This window comes from Monopterus albus, unplaced genomic scaffold (assembly GCF_001952655.1).
Source record: "Monopterus albus unplaced genomic scaffold, M_albus_1.0 scaffold88.1, whole genome shotgun sequence".
Classification (NCBI taxonomy): domain Eukaryota; kingdom Metazoa; phylum Chordata; class Actinopteri; order Synbranchiformes; family Synbranchidae; genus Monopterus; species Monopterus albus.
Window position 1 is genome coordinate 465208 of NW_018127968.1, and position 16390 is coordinate 481597.

General features: G+C 38.8%; 2 protein-coding genes across 2 annotated transcripts in view; one reads left to right on the forward strand and one right to left on the reverse strand.

The window, feature by feature from the left end:
• ptprna (protein tyrosine phosphatase receptor type Na) overlaps nt 1-7115 on the forward strand; it is a 37221-nt gene extending 30106 nt beyond the window's left edge. Inside the window, exons 14-24 of the mRNA XM_020607672.1 lie at nt 390-599; nt 949-1212; nt 1313-1460; nt 1572-1645; nt 1835-1912; nt 2168-2287; nt 3237-3403; nt 4284-4337; nt 4488-4552; nt 5705-5778; nt 5929-7115. Coding sequence (XP_020463328.1) covers nt 390-599; nt 949-1212; nt 1313-1460; nt 1572-1645; nt 1835-1912; nt 2168-2287; nt 3237-3403; nt 4284-4337; nt 4488-4552; nt 5705-5778; nt 5929-6000 — 1326 coding nt within the window. The 3' untranslated portion in view covers nt 6001-7115. The remainder of the gene's footprint in view (nt 1-389; nt 600-948; nt 1213-1312; nt 1461-1571; nt 1646-1834; nt 1913-2167; nt 2288-3236; nt 3404-4283; nt 4338-4487; nt 4553-5704; nt 5779-5928) is intronic.
• A 477-nt stretch (nt 7116-7592) lies between these two features.
• The window catches only part of dnajb2 (DnaJ heat shock protein family (Hsp40) member B2), a 9759-nt gene continuing 961 nt past the window's right edge, over nt 7593-16390 (reverse strand). Inside the window, exons 2-11 of the mRNA XM_020607714.1 lie at nt 15598-15693; nt 15113-15222; nt 14972-15025; nt 14494-14610; nt 14050-14124; nt 13683-13815; nt 12061-12131; nt 11386-11673; nt 7878-7949; nt 7593-7684 (exon numbers count right to left, since the gene is read on the reverse strand). Coding sequence (XP_020463370.1) covers nt 7921-7949; nt 11386-11673; nt 12061-12131; nt 13683-13815; nt 14050-14124; nt 14494-14610; nt 14972-15025; nt 15113-15222; nt 15598-15662 — 942 coding nt within the window. The 5' untranslated portion in view covers nt 15663-15693 and the 3' untranslated portion in view covers nt 7593-7684; nt 7878-7920. The remainder of the gene's footprint in view (nt 7685-7877; nt 7950-11385; nt 11674-12060; nt 12132-13682; nt 13816-14049; nt 14125-14493; nt 14611-14971; nt 15026-15112; nt 15223-15597; nt 15694-16390) is intronic.

The following is a 16390-nucleotide window of genomic DNA, read 5'->3' on the forward strand; positions in this document are numbered from 1 at the left end:
GATTAAGCTACTAGCTTAGCTAGCTTCTAAACTAGCCGACCTAAAGTAGCAAGTTAAATTTGGTAGTTAGCAAGAACGTCTGCAAAACAAGTGCTTTAAGTGGTGCAAGCGTATGTTGTCACTCAAAAATTCAGATGAACCTAGAAAATAGTGAGTTTAATTCCTAAACAATCTGGAAGCAAGCACAATGCAGTGCAAATACAGAAAACAGGAAATGAATACGGTTTACCGCAGGAAACAGCAGTCCGTCAAAGGTTCCGCCAACCTTCTACCACAGATAACTGTTATCAAGATACAGGCAGCACTTGGATAAGATAATAATGTGTTTTCCCTGTATTCTTTTCAAGTCTGCCCATTCTCACTACACTTTATTATTGTCTTTTTCTCAGAGGACGGATGCACGGGGTCTCCCTCAGGTAACCAGGGTTTCACAGGGGCCCAGCGGGACAGTCATCACTCTTGTTTCCATGGCAGTTGTAGGAGGTGTGCTGGTATTGGCCATGGCTGTGGCTTGTCTCAGGCACTACACTCAGCAAGTGGCCAATGGCAAGCTTGGCCTGGGTCCAGAGGGAGGAGCCGAAACGCACTTTGACTACCAGGTAAGGCAACAGAGAGAGACTCAGGGCTGAGAAAAATATATAAAGCCTCGCAGTTGTAATTCTAATTCTAATATATTTTTTTAAAAAGTCACTTTAATCACTTATAATGCAAAACTAAACATTTCCTGTTTACAGCTCCATTAAGTAAGGTTTTGCCATACATTTGTACATACATTGCTTTTGATATTTAGTGTATCACACAAAATGACTCTTTCTTATTAATTGATTTTTCTTTTGCCATACATTTGTACATACATTGCTTTTGATATTTAGTGTATCACACAAAATGACTCTTTCTTATTAATTGATTTTTCTTTTGCCATTCTGCATCTCCCTCCTCCCTGTTCAGGAGTTGTGTCGGCAACACATGGCATCAAAATCCTCTCTGTGCCGCCAAGACTGTGTGGGCGGGGTGGGAGGTAGCATGCCGGGGTCAGCCATAGCAGGAGCCGGCAGACGAAGGGGTACGGACACATCCCACGTCAGCAGCGTTTCCTCTCAGTTCAGTGATGGCCCCCAGCACAGTCCATCCTCCACCCACAGCTCCACCCCGTCCTGGAGCGAAGAGCCGGCCCAGTCTAATATGGATATCTCCACTGGTCACATGATACTGGTGAGTGAAGATAAAGTTATAGTGGAGAAACAATGTCAAGGGATTCTCCTGTTATTGAACAAATATTACAGTAATGTCTTATGTGCTGTCTCTCCCTCAGGCGTATATGGAGGATCACCTGCGTAATAAGGACCGCCTTCAGAAGGAGTGGGAGGCTTTGTGCTCCTATCAGGCTGAACCCAGTTCAGTAGCTGTGGCTGATGCCCCGAGCAACATGGACAAAAACAGACACGCTGATTCCCTCCCCTGTTAGTTTATAAATGTGTCATGCTTGCTAATACAGAATCATGAGTTTTTAAGCAATCCTTCATTATTTCATTAGCTGACTAATTCATCTTTTGTGCCTGTTGTTTTTCCAGATGATCACTCTCGGGTGAAGCTGAAGGCTGAAGTAAACCCCAATAAACAAGATTACATTAATGCTAGCATCATTGTAAGAATTCTTCAAACAAATGAAAAACTTTACAGTATGTGATAATATTCATAATTAGGAATATAAACACGATGATTTATCCCCTAATCCAATATGAAGATTTAGATAAACAGCTATGGTTGGATTATTTTCCTGCCTAATGCACATTAAAACCATAGGGAACTGCTCACATTTTTTTCTAACCAACAGTTTGATCATGACCCTCGCCAGCCATCATATATTGCCACCCAGGGACCTCTGCCACACACTATTGCTGATTTCTGGCAGGTCAGTGCAGTCTTTCCTCAGCTTTCTTTTCCTGCCTAGTTTCAACATTGTGTCTTCCACCTGATTAATTGAATTAGCACTGTGTGCAGTGATACACAGACATAATAAAACACTGTAAGCCACTGGACCATTGCGTCCATTTACAGGAAATCTGCCTTGTTATTGCCAGATGTCACAGATTGACTTTATTGTGACAGTTGAATGTGTGTCTGTCTGTGTCTACACCTGTGTGTGCTCGCTCTATCCAATTCACAGATGGTGTGGGAGAATGGCTGCACAGTGATAGTGATGATGACAGCCCTGGTGGAAGATGGAGCGAAGCAGTGTGAGCGATACTGGCCTGATGAGGGCTCATCACTCTACCACATCTATGAGGTTAATTTCCTGTTGTAACTCATGACTTTTATTTCAAAATATAGCACAGAACAAACACTGAGTACAGTGCTTCCCTGCCTTTTAATGTCTTTGTTTATACTGCAGACACAGAATTTTAAGATTACTCAAAAAACAGAATTTTGGAAAAAAAATCCAAATAAATAAAATAAACAGATAATTGAAATGTCAGACTTGTAAGTTTTCTCAGAATTAACACAAATTAGCATTCTGTTGTTGGAGGTGCAGTACACAGAAGGTAGTAATGTATATGTATCTCTAATTTTCTTCTGCAAATTCCTAATCTTTTTACAGACTGAAACTAGGGCCACACAATCATTTGGCTCAGTTTTATTCTGCTCCTGTGAGCAGTGTGATCACTTGCAGCACCAATTTTGTGTATTGGCTCAGCCGTGGCACATGTGGTCTGGACTGCAAAACACTGCGCACTTACATTTGAGAGCATCACAGCAGCATCAGAACCGCAAATGAAAACCCTTCAAATAAAAGCAAAAATGTCAACTCATTCCCTGTGTGATGTTATGTCTCCCCCTAGTGTCAGTTTTGCTTGCCATCATTTACCGCCTCTATGATTTTTTTTTCTCTAATTTTGAACGTTTTAGGTTTATTTAATGGCATTGCAACAAGGAACGAAGGCAAAAATGAACGTGTTTTATATACTAAAACATTTTGGGATAATGAGTGTTATTTTGTACCATGTGATCACGTAATTGTAGTTCAAGCTCTAATTGTTTATCTGAGTACAGCCTTCTTGTTGTGCACACTGATGTTTGACAAAACGTCTTTAAATGTATGGGAAGTTGTGAGATTCACTGGACAGACTGCCTCTCCCTGGCAATAAAGTCACACATTTCCCCCTCTTTTCTCCATTTCATCTGTCTGCCACCCCTTCCTCTCTGCCTTTCCCTTCCTGTCTCTTTGTATTTTTCAGGTGAACCTGGTATCAGAGCACATCTGGTGTAAGGACTTCCTGGTGCGCAGCTTCTACCTGAAGAACGTCCAGACGCAGGAGACCAGAACCTTGACCCAGTTTCACCTGCTGAGCTGGCCGGCTGAGGGTATACCCACCTCCACATGGGCGCTGCTGGACTTCCGCAGGTAAGAAACTTCACAATTACAAACACACACACATATACACAGGCAACTCTACATGCGACTCTGATTCCAACAGGAGCCACAAGCTTCAATCATTTTCAGTAAGTAAACACAAAATGACATGTCAGTGGGATTCAATGGTCACCTGACATATTAGCAGGTTTGATTCCACCAGATCGTTTTCATCACATCCATCTCTTTTCTTTGTCTACCACCCTTGCTGTCATTTTGCACTGCACATAATCAAATAAGGCATCCATGCTCTTCATTTTATGCCTTATCCATCGTCTTAGTGCTCTTTTCCTCTCTCTCCCTCTCTCTCAGTGTGCAGGTTGATAGGTTTGTATTTTAACATCTCCCAGTGTCATTTTTGTGGTTTGCAGCTAGTACTCTGGCTCCAGTTGCATAGTCACAAAAATGAGCATTGGCAGGTGTGACTGGCTACTGCAAGAGGGACAGTGAATCTGTGGCTTTCTCTCCTGTTTTCCCATCGCACTGTCCTCCACATTCTCATGAAATGTCTATTTTTCCTGTCCCGAGTCTTTCCCTCACTCATAATCGTATTTTTTTTATCTGTCATTTACATGTTTTCCCATCCCTTATTCTTCCTACAGGATCACTAACTGCTTTCATTTCATTATCTTGAATTTAACCACAGCCCACAGCTACAGTACCTTAAGCTGCATAAGAGACTTTTATTCTGTGTTAGGTGCATTTACTTATCTCCTTATTACTGTCTAGATGTTATTTCTGTATGTTAACTGAATTTATGATAAAGGTCAGTTGCAACTGCAAAGATTGTAATCAGTATTTTATAATAAAGGCCTTTCCCTGTCCTTTGTTTTCCTTTCTTTCTCTGCTGTCTCTTGCTCCTGCTTTTCAGGAAGGTGAATAAATGCTACAGAGGCCGATCCTGCCCAATCATTGTTCACTGCAGGTAAAAAAAGAAGAATAGAAAGATACTGGTGCAGAATTTGTAGAATCCTACAATATGAATGTCCTGTTTGAAGAGCGGGTTGAGAAAAAACAAACCAGTAGATCATGCGTGCTTTGACAGTTTCATTTTGTGTCTCTGTCACTCCCACAGTGATGGTACTGGCAGGACTGGCACATACATCCTCATTGATATGGTGTTGAATCGTATGGCCAAGGGTGAGCAATTCATCACATATATATATATACATACAGTATCATTTAACACCTAAACATTTAAACATGGAGCCCACAGTTGATCCAAGATGAGCAAAAAGATAATGAAAGGCCAGAGTTCAATTTATTTGTATAGTGCCAGTTCACATCAGTTGTCTCAGAGCACTGTACATAATCAGGTCTAGCCCTTACATTATTATTATAAGGAACACTGACATTGAATTATTATTCCACATCTGATTTTTATGAATTATTCATGGGGTTTGTTTTGCAAAATGGATTAAAAGGGAAAGTTACCAAAAAAACTATCAAATGTGTGATGAAATATTACATTTTTTGTTGTCTTGTTTACAGATCTGGAAGTTCAGTTTTATTTATTTCTATATTTTTAATAATTGTAAATTAGTATCACATTCAATGACGAGAAGACAAAGTTTTCATCAGTGTCACCATCTCACACACTACAACTAAATACATACAGGTGAAGCCTCTTCAGTTAATCAGCCTGCACCTGTCTGAGTAATCATGAACAAAGCAGACAGTTCTTAGAACACAGGTAAAAGTGACAATATGTTCAAATTTAGCCAAATAATGGGCTTTCTAATTTAGCTGCATCAACGTCATACATGTACAAGATAGAATCAGTGTTTCCACGGGTCTATATAACAAATATGGAATAAAAATATAGATATTTTTGAGTTTAGTATTGCAAACATAAGGCACGTAGTTGTTCATAAAGCAGTGTATGCAATGTTTAAAGAATCAGCTGTACTGTGAGACCGTGACACCAATGATGGCCGTACGGCCAAAAACCTTCTGTCTTTTTGAAAGATAAAGTGTTTTCTTGCCACCGAACACAAACCTAATTTGCAGTTGTTGGATAACACTACTGGGACACTGCACTGATTTTTCCTGAGTGCGGTGGAATCTGTACCTAAAAAGATATGATTTGATTTATCATGGAGCTGAAGAAAGATGTTGAAAACCTCTCTTAGAAAATGCATTTGCATTACAAAATGCAACAGATGGAAACTCATGTTTTATCTACCTTCTTATAGGTTGAGGGGATTTAGGGTAAAGGGTCTTAACTTGTGTATTCCCAGTGTGCAACCTCAAAAACTGTGGTTGTGACACTGTTACTGTCGTTGTCATTAGGAGTGAAGGAGATCGACATCGCAGCCGCACTGGAGCACATTAGAGACCAGAGACCTGGCCTGGTCCGCACCAAGGTACCAAAGATCACTGTGCATTTGTGTGTGTCCAGAATTCAAGCATTTTTTCCTGGTATCTAGAGTGAACATCCGTCATAATCCAATTCTCCCTCTGTCCTATTTGCTCTCTTCTAATTTATCCCTTTTTCTCTCCCCCTTACTACTTAGGACCAGTTTGAGTTTGCGTTGACAGCAGTAGCTGAGGAGGTGAACGCCATCTTGAAGGCCCTGCCACAGTGAAGTGGTTGAGGACACAGTGAGGACATGCACACATACACAAAAAACATACACTCTCCTAAGGACACACTTGTGTGATCCAGTCATGTATGTCTGGCCATGTGTAAATAACAATTTGCTCTTACCACAGTAAGAGCAACTACTGCCCTCATTTTCAGCATGCAGTATTGTACTGTCTACTCATTAACTGGGTTTTTAAACTTTTGGAACTTCATTTTCTGAAGAGAATTTAATGATTTTTGGCAGGATGTAAATACAATATAAAGTGAAAGGATTTTTTTTTCCCAGCATTATGGCACAACTTCAATCCCTGTCCTTGCACCCTGAAATTTCTACCTAATTAGACAAGGAGCCATGAAATGTGAAACGAAAAGAGTAAAAATGTACATACACTGTGCCTACGGTATGTAAGTCTGAATGGAGTATGCACATTAACTTTTGTCTCAGTATAGAGGCAATTGATTTGTTGTATGGTCAGAGAAGAGAGAATACACTTCTGAATGTCTGGAATGACAGTACTGATGTGTAACTACTCACAGTACCAGTCTTACTGCCATCTGATTCCATCTTATCAACCCTTTTACTGAGCATGGTGACATACAATACCTCAAATGATGATTTACCACCAACATAGAGGGGTTGTTTGGCTGTTTATTTTAAACATTACAATTGTTTTGGACCGATGTTAAAATAATGTTAAATTTCTGTGACGTCCATCTTATTGATGCACAGTAGGAGGTCAATACATTTAACTCTGAACATGCTGTTACGCATCTACCAGAATGCTGTATGCCACTGTTTAGTGTGTGTTGAATTCCAGCAAGTTTTTATTTGTGAGAGTAATTTCTTTGACAATGTGATTGCTTTAAGCAACGGTGGTGTACAATGTCCGCATACACATCGCTTCCTTTCATACTTCTACACACAGATAACCTTTGTTTGGGTTCTCCGGGTGTCTTGATCAGTGTACGACCTCGTGATTAATGTATATAATCCTCCTGATGAGTGTTTACTTCATGTAGCAGACACATGGAAAATATCTTTAAAAATGTATTTTTGACTTGACCTGAATAAATCTGTGATGTGATGCAGCAGAAAATGAACAAAAAAGTGTTTGCTCATGTTCTATCATTAGAATTAACTTTTAAAATTCCACGGCGTCATTTAGTCTGTGTGCTTTATAGTACATTTTATTTCAAAGCATTGCATGGTACATTTTAAAGAGGTTCTAATATATTTATCTACTGAGATGAAATTAACACATTCAAATTTCAAAAACAAAAAAACATCATCAACATGTGCTTATTCAGAGTAATCAGCATGAAATGCTTTCTCTTTTTTAATGTTTTAAAATAATTCTTTTTGCCTTATGCATTGTCCACTCGCAGAGAAAACTGTTTTGTGATAATTATTTCCTACGCTGTATACAATAACATGTACAGCACAGCGTACCCGATTTCCCATGACAAAATTCATTAATATACAGTGGGATGTCACTGTTTAATGCAGAGATCATTAGAACTATTTCCTTGCTTTCAAAGTACAAAGTTTCCAGTCTGTTTCTCCACACTGAGTTATACACACACACAGTCATGTAAAACACACATTTGTGTTTATTTTGTGTCATTCAGCAGGTAGGAGCCATGGTGGGCAGAGACAAGTGCATCATAGGGAACTGACCTTTGACCTGTAAGAATAGATGTACAAGGACATGTTACACTTGATCAGTACTGCAAAGAGGTATAAAAGAGGCAAACAGAGTAAAAAATACTTCTACAAAAGATGGGGACTTCATCATTTGATCTAATCTACAGAAGGGAGCAAGAAAAGGAATAAATGAACAATTTTCAATGTGCCTGAGATTCATACTGGTTCTTTACCTCAGGGCAGGGTTAGGGCACAGAGCAGCATGAGTCAATCAGGTTAGCTTGTGAAGGCCTCGAAGTCTGAGTCTGAAACAGGAAGCACGACGTGTAAGACACGACCAACAGACTCACGCTTAATTTAAAACGATGTTTTACTAGATATGAAAACAAGAACATACACACAGATAAAAGCAAATCAAAGGAGAAAAGGTTGCACATGCACAAGGGAAAAGACAACCGACCTCCAGAGAACCAGGAGGAAATCTTACATCTTATATTACTACTAGTAGTAGATAAAACATGAAATCAGTGGAAATGCATGAATGTTACTGCCCTATTCTGAAAAAAATCAAATATCCCAATCATTAATTGGTTCAGTCTTTATTTGTTATTTTTCCTTTAACAATTAAAAAAACAACACATGGCAGTTCAATGTAGTACAAGCAACACAGGCTGATATACTGTATATTATATATTTATAAGACATCCCATCTGATTCTTTCTCTCTCATTGATTCTCCAGGCTGGAGAGGATACATGATTAACAAATCAGAGTAAACATTAGTTTGTTTAAACTAATAATGTGTCTTTATAACTGTGCTTAATTTTTGTCAGTGATCATTTTCCTTTTATATGAAAGCAAAAACTCAATCAATGATAAATAAATCAAAAGTGCTCAAGAAATGTATATGACTACCAAATACTGCTGAAGAGCAGCATCAAAATAAAACAGGGAAAGGACCACTGCCTGCAGGAAAATACTTAGACAGCTATACTGTACCTCTGAACATCAGTAAAAAATTATTGAACAGATTACTAGTAGTAGTTATATTTAACACTTTTGTGTTTGGCACCGACAAAATGTCTTTACTTTCAGCATTATGTTACAGATACAGCAACAATCAAACACTTATTGCATTCCACTATTAATGTGTGTTTGGCTCTGTGGGTGGGTGCATGTGTGTGTGTGTGTATGTGTTGTAGTGTGGCTCACAGGCTGTTTTAGCCTCAAAAATCGGACTGATTGTCTTTGTTTTCACAAGGCACCATAGTAACTCAGCAACCAACAACTCATTTCTCTCCCTGTCTCTCTCTCTCACACACACACACACACACACACACACACACACACACACTCTCTCTCTCTCTCTGTCAACATACTGTAGCACACCTACGCCCTGGACAGATGAGCTGAAGAGTAGCTCTGGAGCTCAACCGCTGGGTTTTTTGTTTTCATTTCCAGGGCTGCACACAAACATTTTTACTTTGTGGTGACTTTGGGGTGGGGGGTGGGGGGGTTACTTCTTAGCTTTGGGGTTATTCACTAGACTTAAACTGCTTAAATGTCACTAAAGACTTGGGAAAATGGGGGTGATCTAAAATGTTTCATCGGTAGTGTAGCAAACTATTTTATGACACACAATACTGTACACATTCAGCATCGTACTTTGCCTTCCAACTTCATGAAGTGCTGTTCCCAAACTACAGTCAGCCTAAAGATAATGATAATATCCTTGTAAAACATGATGTAATGATAGATGAGCTCTATGCTTTGACAGCCTATATGCTTTTACACAGCAACTGTATTTGCAAAATGTGTGCTTTATTTAACTACATACTTTTTGCTTTATGTATTTTAGTAATCAGCAGACGATGAAAAAAATCACCACATAAGGTTCTGTGGCAAATTTAAACTTTTGATCTATTGTTTCAGATTGGACGGAGTGTGACACAGTTCTGATAAATATTCCCTTTGCCACAGAGTCTGAATGAGAAAATTCTATGGCAGGGTCTCAAACACACATTTAAAACCATGCACACACGAGCGCACACATACACAAACATTTGTGTGCAGGAAACACGCTGGTTTAGCTGAGATTAAAATCCCTACCAACTTGGCCACCTCTAAACCCCTCTCAATTCCTCTCCTTTCAATCTGAAGTGCAGTATAAATACTGAAATTGGCACATTTACACACATTCATAATAATCCTCTGTAGCATGTCACATGCCTAAAAAAAAACAGTTTAGTGTTTGCTCTATTGGCAGATTACATGGAAATCTGGCTCAGCTATCTACAGTATTGTTCAAAATAATAGCAGTACAATGTGACTAAGCAGAATAATCCAGGTTTTTAGTATATTTTTTATTGCTACATGGCAAACAAGTTACCAGTAGGTGCAGTAGATTCTCAGAAAGCAAACAAGACCCAGCATTCATGATATGCACGCTCTTAAGGCTGTGCAATTGGGCAATTAGTTGAAAGGGGTGTGTTCAAAAAAATAGCAGTGTCTGCCGTTGACTGTACAAACACAAAACTATTTTGTACAAACGTTTTTGTTTCTAGGATTTAGCAATCCTGTGAATCACTAAACTAATATTTAGTTGTATGACCACAGTTTTTTATAACTGCTTCACATCTGTGTGGCATGGAGTCAACCAACTTGTGGCACCTTTCAGCTGTTATTCCACTCCATGATTCTTTAACAACATTCCACAATTCATTTACATTTCTTGGTTTTGCTTCAGAAACAGCATTTTTGATATCACCCCACAAGTTCTCGATTGGATTAAGGTCCGGGGATTGGGCTGGCCACTCCATAACATTAATTTTGTTGGTTTGGAACCAACACTTTGCTCGTTTACTAGTGTGTTTGGGGTCATTGTCTTGTTGAAACAACCATTTCAAGGGCATGTCCTCTTCAGCATAAGGCAACATGACCTCTTCAAGTATTTTGACATATGCAAACTGATCCATGAAAACAAAAACGTTTGTACAACATAGTTTTGTGTTTGTACAGTCAACGGCAGACACTGCTATTTTTTTGAACACACCCCTTTCAACTAATTGCCCAATTGCACAGCCTTAAGAGCGTGCATATCATGAATGCTGGGTCTTGTTTGCTTTCTGAGAATCTACTGCACCTACTGGTAACTTGTTTGCCATGTAGCAATAAAAAATGTACTAAAAACCTGGATTATTCTGGTTAGTCACATTGTACTGCTATTATTTTGAACAATACTGTACAAAGGAAACCACAAACCCTGTTAAAGTTCGGTATCTCTTTTAGAGGTGTTAAGCCTGCGTGAAAGTGTTTGTGATTTGGTGAGGCACTACCTCAAATGATGAGTCTGGCAACCACAATATATTAGAGTCTGCTGTAGGCAAAACACTGAGGTAAGTATAAAGATTAAGGCATCCCAAATATGCACACAGGCTGTATCAGCACACAATACAGGAGCACTCTTTCTTTTTCACATTGCCTTCATTAATTTTTATGTCAGGTTCTTCTTCACTGCTCTGCCTGAGTGGTGTGTTAGTTGTTGTGGATGACTCAGGAGAGAAGCCTGGTCCCCTGGTTTCCTTACCGCACCTATCTTCAAGCCCTGTACATTGCCCCTCTTCAGCTTTCTCCTCTGTGATAACCTTTACATTACCAGGAGCATTTAAATTTATCTTAACAACCCTGCCTCCTCTATGGCCACCAGTTTTGCCACTCATAGCTCTGCCCCTGCCCCCAGCACCTGATATGAAGTCGGTAGCTGCTCTCTGCTGTGCTTCCATTTCTGATAGGCTGCATGCCAAAGCCATCTGCAGGTCTTCATCATCTTCATCATCCTCACTGCCTGCCACAGTCCCACCACAGTTGTAGAAGGGGGCAGAACTAAATGACCGATGTGTGGCTGCAGAATAAGGGCTGGGATGGGATCTGTTGACCTCAGCTGGTGATCTGTTTTGGATTCCTGGCTTCGAAGGGGACTGTCCTTCTCGACGGCTCAGCTCCAGAGCGAGGGCCATTTCATCTTCCACATCTGAGGACAACAGACACAGCAACACAGGTGTTTGTACACAAGCAACATGAAATAGCATAGTATACACAAATGCACGACTAACAGGAGCAACAAGAGTTAGATACTATAGAGAACTTTATTACCAATATCTAATACTGTTATCCGCTATTTAAAACCTTATAACATTTTTTTCATAATCAAATGTAATTCTTGTGGTACCAGTTTAGGTAAATTTGTGATATTCAGTTAAAACTATAGTGGACTTGTGCTGCTTGACTGATTACTTCTTTTGTGGAAGCACTACAATAGTGTGAAACCATTGAATTTCTTTTCACAAAACATAGGTTTATGCAAATATTACATAAGACAAAAGGTTGTCTTCAAATTCCTCCATTTCACCAGTCTTACCATTAATTAAGACTCTCTTTAACACCCCATCCTCCTCGATTTCTATTCTTTCCTGCCCGTTCTCCTTTATCCTGTAAAGGCAAATATGTAGATAATTGTTATCACTGAAACACTTTCTCTTATCAGACAAATGCATCCTCAACCTCATGAAAGTCACTGTATAAGATCATAAACTAAATGACTTGCTTAAATATTCATGTGGCATTTGATTACAGTAATAATACCAGTCTAGGGTTGTAGACGATCTAATTTGTAATGACTATCATAATAGCTGTACCCAAGGTTGGTCTAGGGTTGTAGACAACCTAATTTGTGAGGACTATCATAATAGCTGTACCCAAGGTTCCCTGATAGACTAGTGGTTAGGGCGCAGTGCTCCCACCACTGCGGCCCGGGTTGGGGTCAGGCTTGCGTCAGGAAGGGCATCTGGCGTAAAACATGTGCCAAATGTCAACATGCGAATAGTCAGTGTGACAATTTGCTGTGGGGACCCCTAACGGGAAAAAGCCGCAAGTGACATTGACATATAACAGCTGTACCTGACATACCAGGGTTCCCACTCTTTTTAAGAAATAGTTTTCCAGGAAAATTCCAAATGACACAAGGCTGTGATGTCAAATGGGGATCACGTCCTAGACCAACAAGTGCCTCTATGTGGAAGTCTCTTTTCAATCATATGTATTAATCCATGATGACACTTTATCTCAGTGGTTTTCAACCTGTGGTCCTCCCCCTGGTGGTCTGTGAAGGCATCGCAGGTGGTCTATGACCATGTAATTTCCCTATGGGAATGACAATTTATTGTTTTTTTTTTTTTTTTTTAAACACATTCTCGTGTGTTAATTATATCGGTGAATAATGAAATTCATGCAAATATATAAAAGTTAGAAAAGCCAGTTGCACTCAGAATGTTTCATAGTCACAGGCGGTCCCTGGCTCACAGCCTGTTGAAAACCCCCCACTTTATCTATATAACTAGTCCTTAGGTGCTTTGTGACCGATTGATTATTGATGACTGTCGCACTCTCCCAAACACACACAAATGTTCAGTCCCTCAGTGTATGACTCTTATTATCCTACAAGAAATGTGGGAGCTTTACTTTCTGTGAGAATTATTTTCCAGGATGACAAAGTGTTTTACCAGGACACTGTACAATTTATCTCAATTTCCGTGACTTTTCTATGACTGGAAAACTGGTTTAAATAGTCCAGGTTTTCCAGGATGCATGGGAACCCTGCATACTTTGTAATTTATCAAATATATAGAATTAAGTCAGTCACATAAAATCCTAAACAAGAAAATAGTTGCTTTCATATAAAACCTAAAACATAAGATTAACAATGAAATAGTTCAAACTGTTAAACTTGTCTTGTAGTTTCAGGTTCCCAGTTATATAGCATGTGCATAAAAATCCTTTCACACCCTAGGCAAGATAAAGAACTAGAAATACATGAGTAGTGTGCAGATTTGTAACTACCATATAAAGCTGTAAACTAACATTACTATAATATCTGTTTCAGTCTATGTGGAATGAGGCTTGTCATATCAAGATCACTTTAAATCTGTTGGCCAATAAAACCTTCATATATCCTAGGTTGGTTAGCTTTTCTTTTTTACATACTTCTTGGTGGTGGTACGTTTGCCATTTATGATACGAGTGGAGGTAGAAACTGATCTGAAGTTGCCCATCCCTCCAATCATGCTGTCCATGCTGTTCAGACCACCAAAAGAAGAGGAGAAGGAGGTAAACTGAACTATAGAATCAAAGAAAAAAAGGTAGAAGAGAAGACAAGAGCAGAGATTGATTCACTTTGCTGTATCATTACAGTACCCATGTCTGTGCAAAGACATTACTCATTACTGTAGAAAGCAGTAAGTGAAAATATATACTAGTGCTTTTAATATTGTGCCCACAATATGATATGCCATGGTATTTAATTACACAGCGAGAGGATAATGTATTCTGCCTTAAGTATGTAAGTGTTTACCTCCAGTTGATGGAAAAGAATGGACCCGACTGGGGCCAAGCCGAGAGGAAGAGCCTCCAAACGATGAGAAGTCATCTGAATAAGAGGAAAAGCATTAGTCAAAGACATTGTTTGATAGGTACGGTGTAATAATACAGCAGGTTTTTTATCTCTGTGTGTAATTATTACATCACAAGTCAATAATTAGAAAAATGCTGACTTTCAAAGTAGGATGAACAGACTCCTAAAATCATTAACACTTGTCCATTGAGAATAAAAATCGTCTAATTTTCTATAACTGCTAGGATATAAAAACAATTTCTTTGATTACACTATCTATTATCACCTTTCCTAATGTAAACTGTAGAAAATGTAGTTCTCAATGTGAAACAGCCAGTGTTCATGGAAAAATTGATTAATATGCTGATAGCACCCCACAGGGTTTCTATATCATTTATGACTTACCAAAGAAACTAGCGAAGGGATCCTGACCACCGAAAAACTCTCTGAACACCTCATCAGGACTGCGGAATGTGAAGGTGAATCCTGGGAAATCTGATGAAAAGCCCGAGCTGGATGAACCTGGGAAATGAAGGTGGCAGCGTCAGATGGATTAAGAGCAAACAGGGAGGACAAAAAGTGCAAAGAGATCATTATAGTGAGGGCCGCAACGAGGGGAGAGTGAGCAAGGAGAAAAAAGAAAACAGGAAAGAGAAGACAGAAATGAGGTGGAAGGATAATGATAGCCAAAGACAGAAGCGAAAGGTAAAACACAAGAAAGAGATGGAGAAAAACCCATTTCTAACACACTATCCATTCTGAAATTTAGCTAGTAGAGGTCAACATCAACATCAACATGTGTTCCTGAGCTGTAAAATGTTCCAAGCTATTATTAAAAAGGACGCAACAATATCTCAGTAGCTCCCAGAAAGGTTTCATTTACCTGTCTGTCGCATTCTGTCATTTCCACATCTGTCATATGCATCACGCCTACTCTCTGTAGAAAAGGAAAAGTACAATTTATTGATGGAATCAAATGTTATGTACAGTATGTTATATAAACATACATAGTGCTGTGACTTACTGTCAGATAGGACTTCATAGGCCTCTGCCAGCTCTTTGAACTTTCTCTCTGCTTCCTCCTTGTTGTCTAGATTTTTATCAGGATGCCATTTCAGGGCCAGTTTTCTGTACCTGAACACACAACACAAACAGAAACATAGCTACAAACATTAGCTCATACAAGTAAACAAAGATACACACTAATACTATGGTCTCATTTTTTTATGTTATTTTAGTTTGTTTGTTTCTTAGATATAATGAAATAGACAAAAACGGACACATTCTATTTGTCTTCTATCTAAAATCCAGACATATAACTAATAAACTCAATTCTGAAGCAACCTCAGTTTTTTCAAAGCTTCTATAACCTGGAAATTTTACACAAGTTACACTTCAAAACACATTTTCAGAAAGACTACTAAATTTTCTACCTGAGCAAAACGTTTCTTTGTTGTTTATGATGACGATGACGATTCGTAAGCCTTAAATGAATCTCAAAATACTCACGCTTTCTTGATGTCGTCCTGAGTGGCTGTTCTGGACACACCCAGGATGTTGTAGTAATCCACCATGTCGCCTTGTGTCACTCCTCACTACACCCCCCTGAAATGAAAGTACAGCTGAGTAATGCTTATACTCAACTCTGATACGGATACACTCATATTTATCAAACTGATGTCTCTGTAAACAAACTTGAAAAAAAAAAAACATGGTATCTATGGTATTCCCCACAGTCCGCAGAAGGAAATGGCATGTTCATTATTTATTAAATTTGCAGAGAAGTAGCCATATATAGTAAGGGCTGTGTTAGGAACAGCTGAAGCAGGCAAAGTGTGATGTCAACATACAGTAGTTTTTTTTTTAATCACTGTGTACACTAAGGTTCTGACAGATTATAGACAACTGTCATTTCCTTTTTACCAATTAAATGATCCATGAACCCATTTGTGTTTTTACAGATTTTTACCTGCTATTAACAAGAGTAGCTTCTTAAAGCAGCATTATTTCAGAAAAACACGAGTTATAAAAATGCGTCATCATGCATCACACAGTCAATGAGAAATGAACTGCTGTCAAATTGATTTAGGCTAAAATATCTATGGCCACAGTTTAAAAACAACTAGATATATACTAACTAGAAGAGAAAATGGTTTGTGGAGAGTTTTAACCCAAATACTATTTTCTCTAAGATTGCACTTTGTTCAACTTTTTTTTTGTTTGAGTTCATGATTACAATTTGATTTTTTTATTACTAGCTGCCATTTATTTTGACATACATTTCTTTTGTTTTTATAAAAGA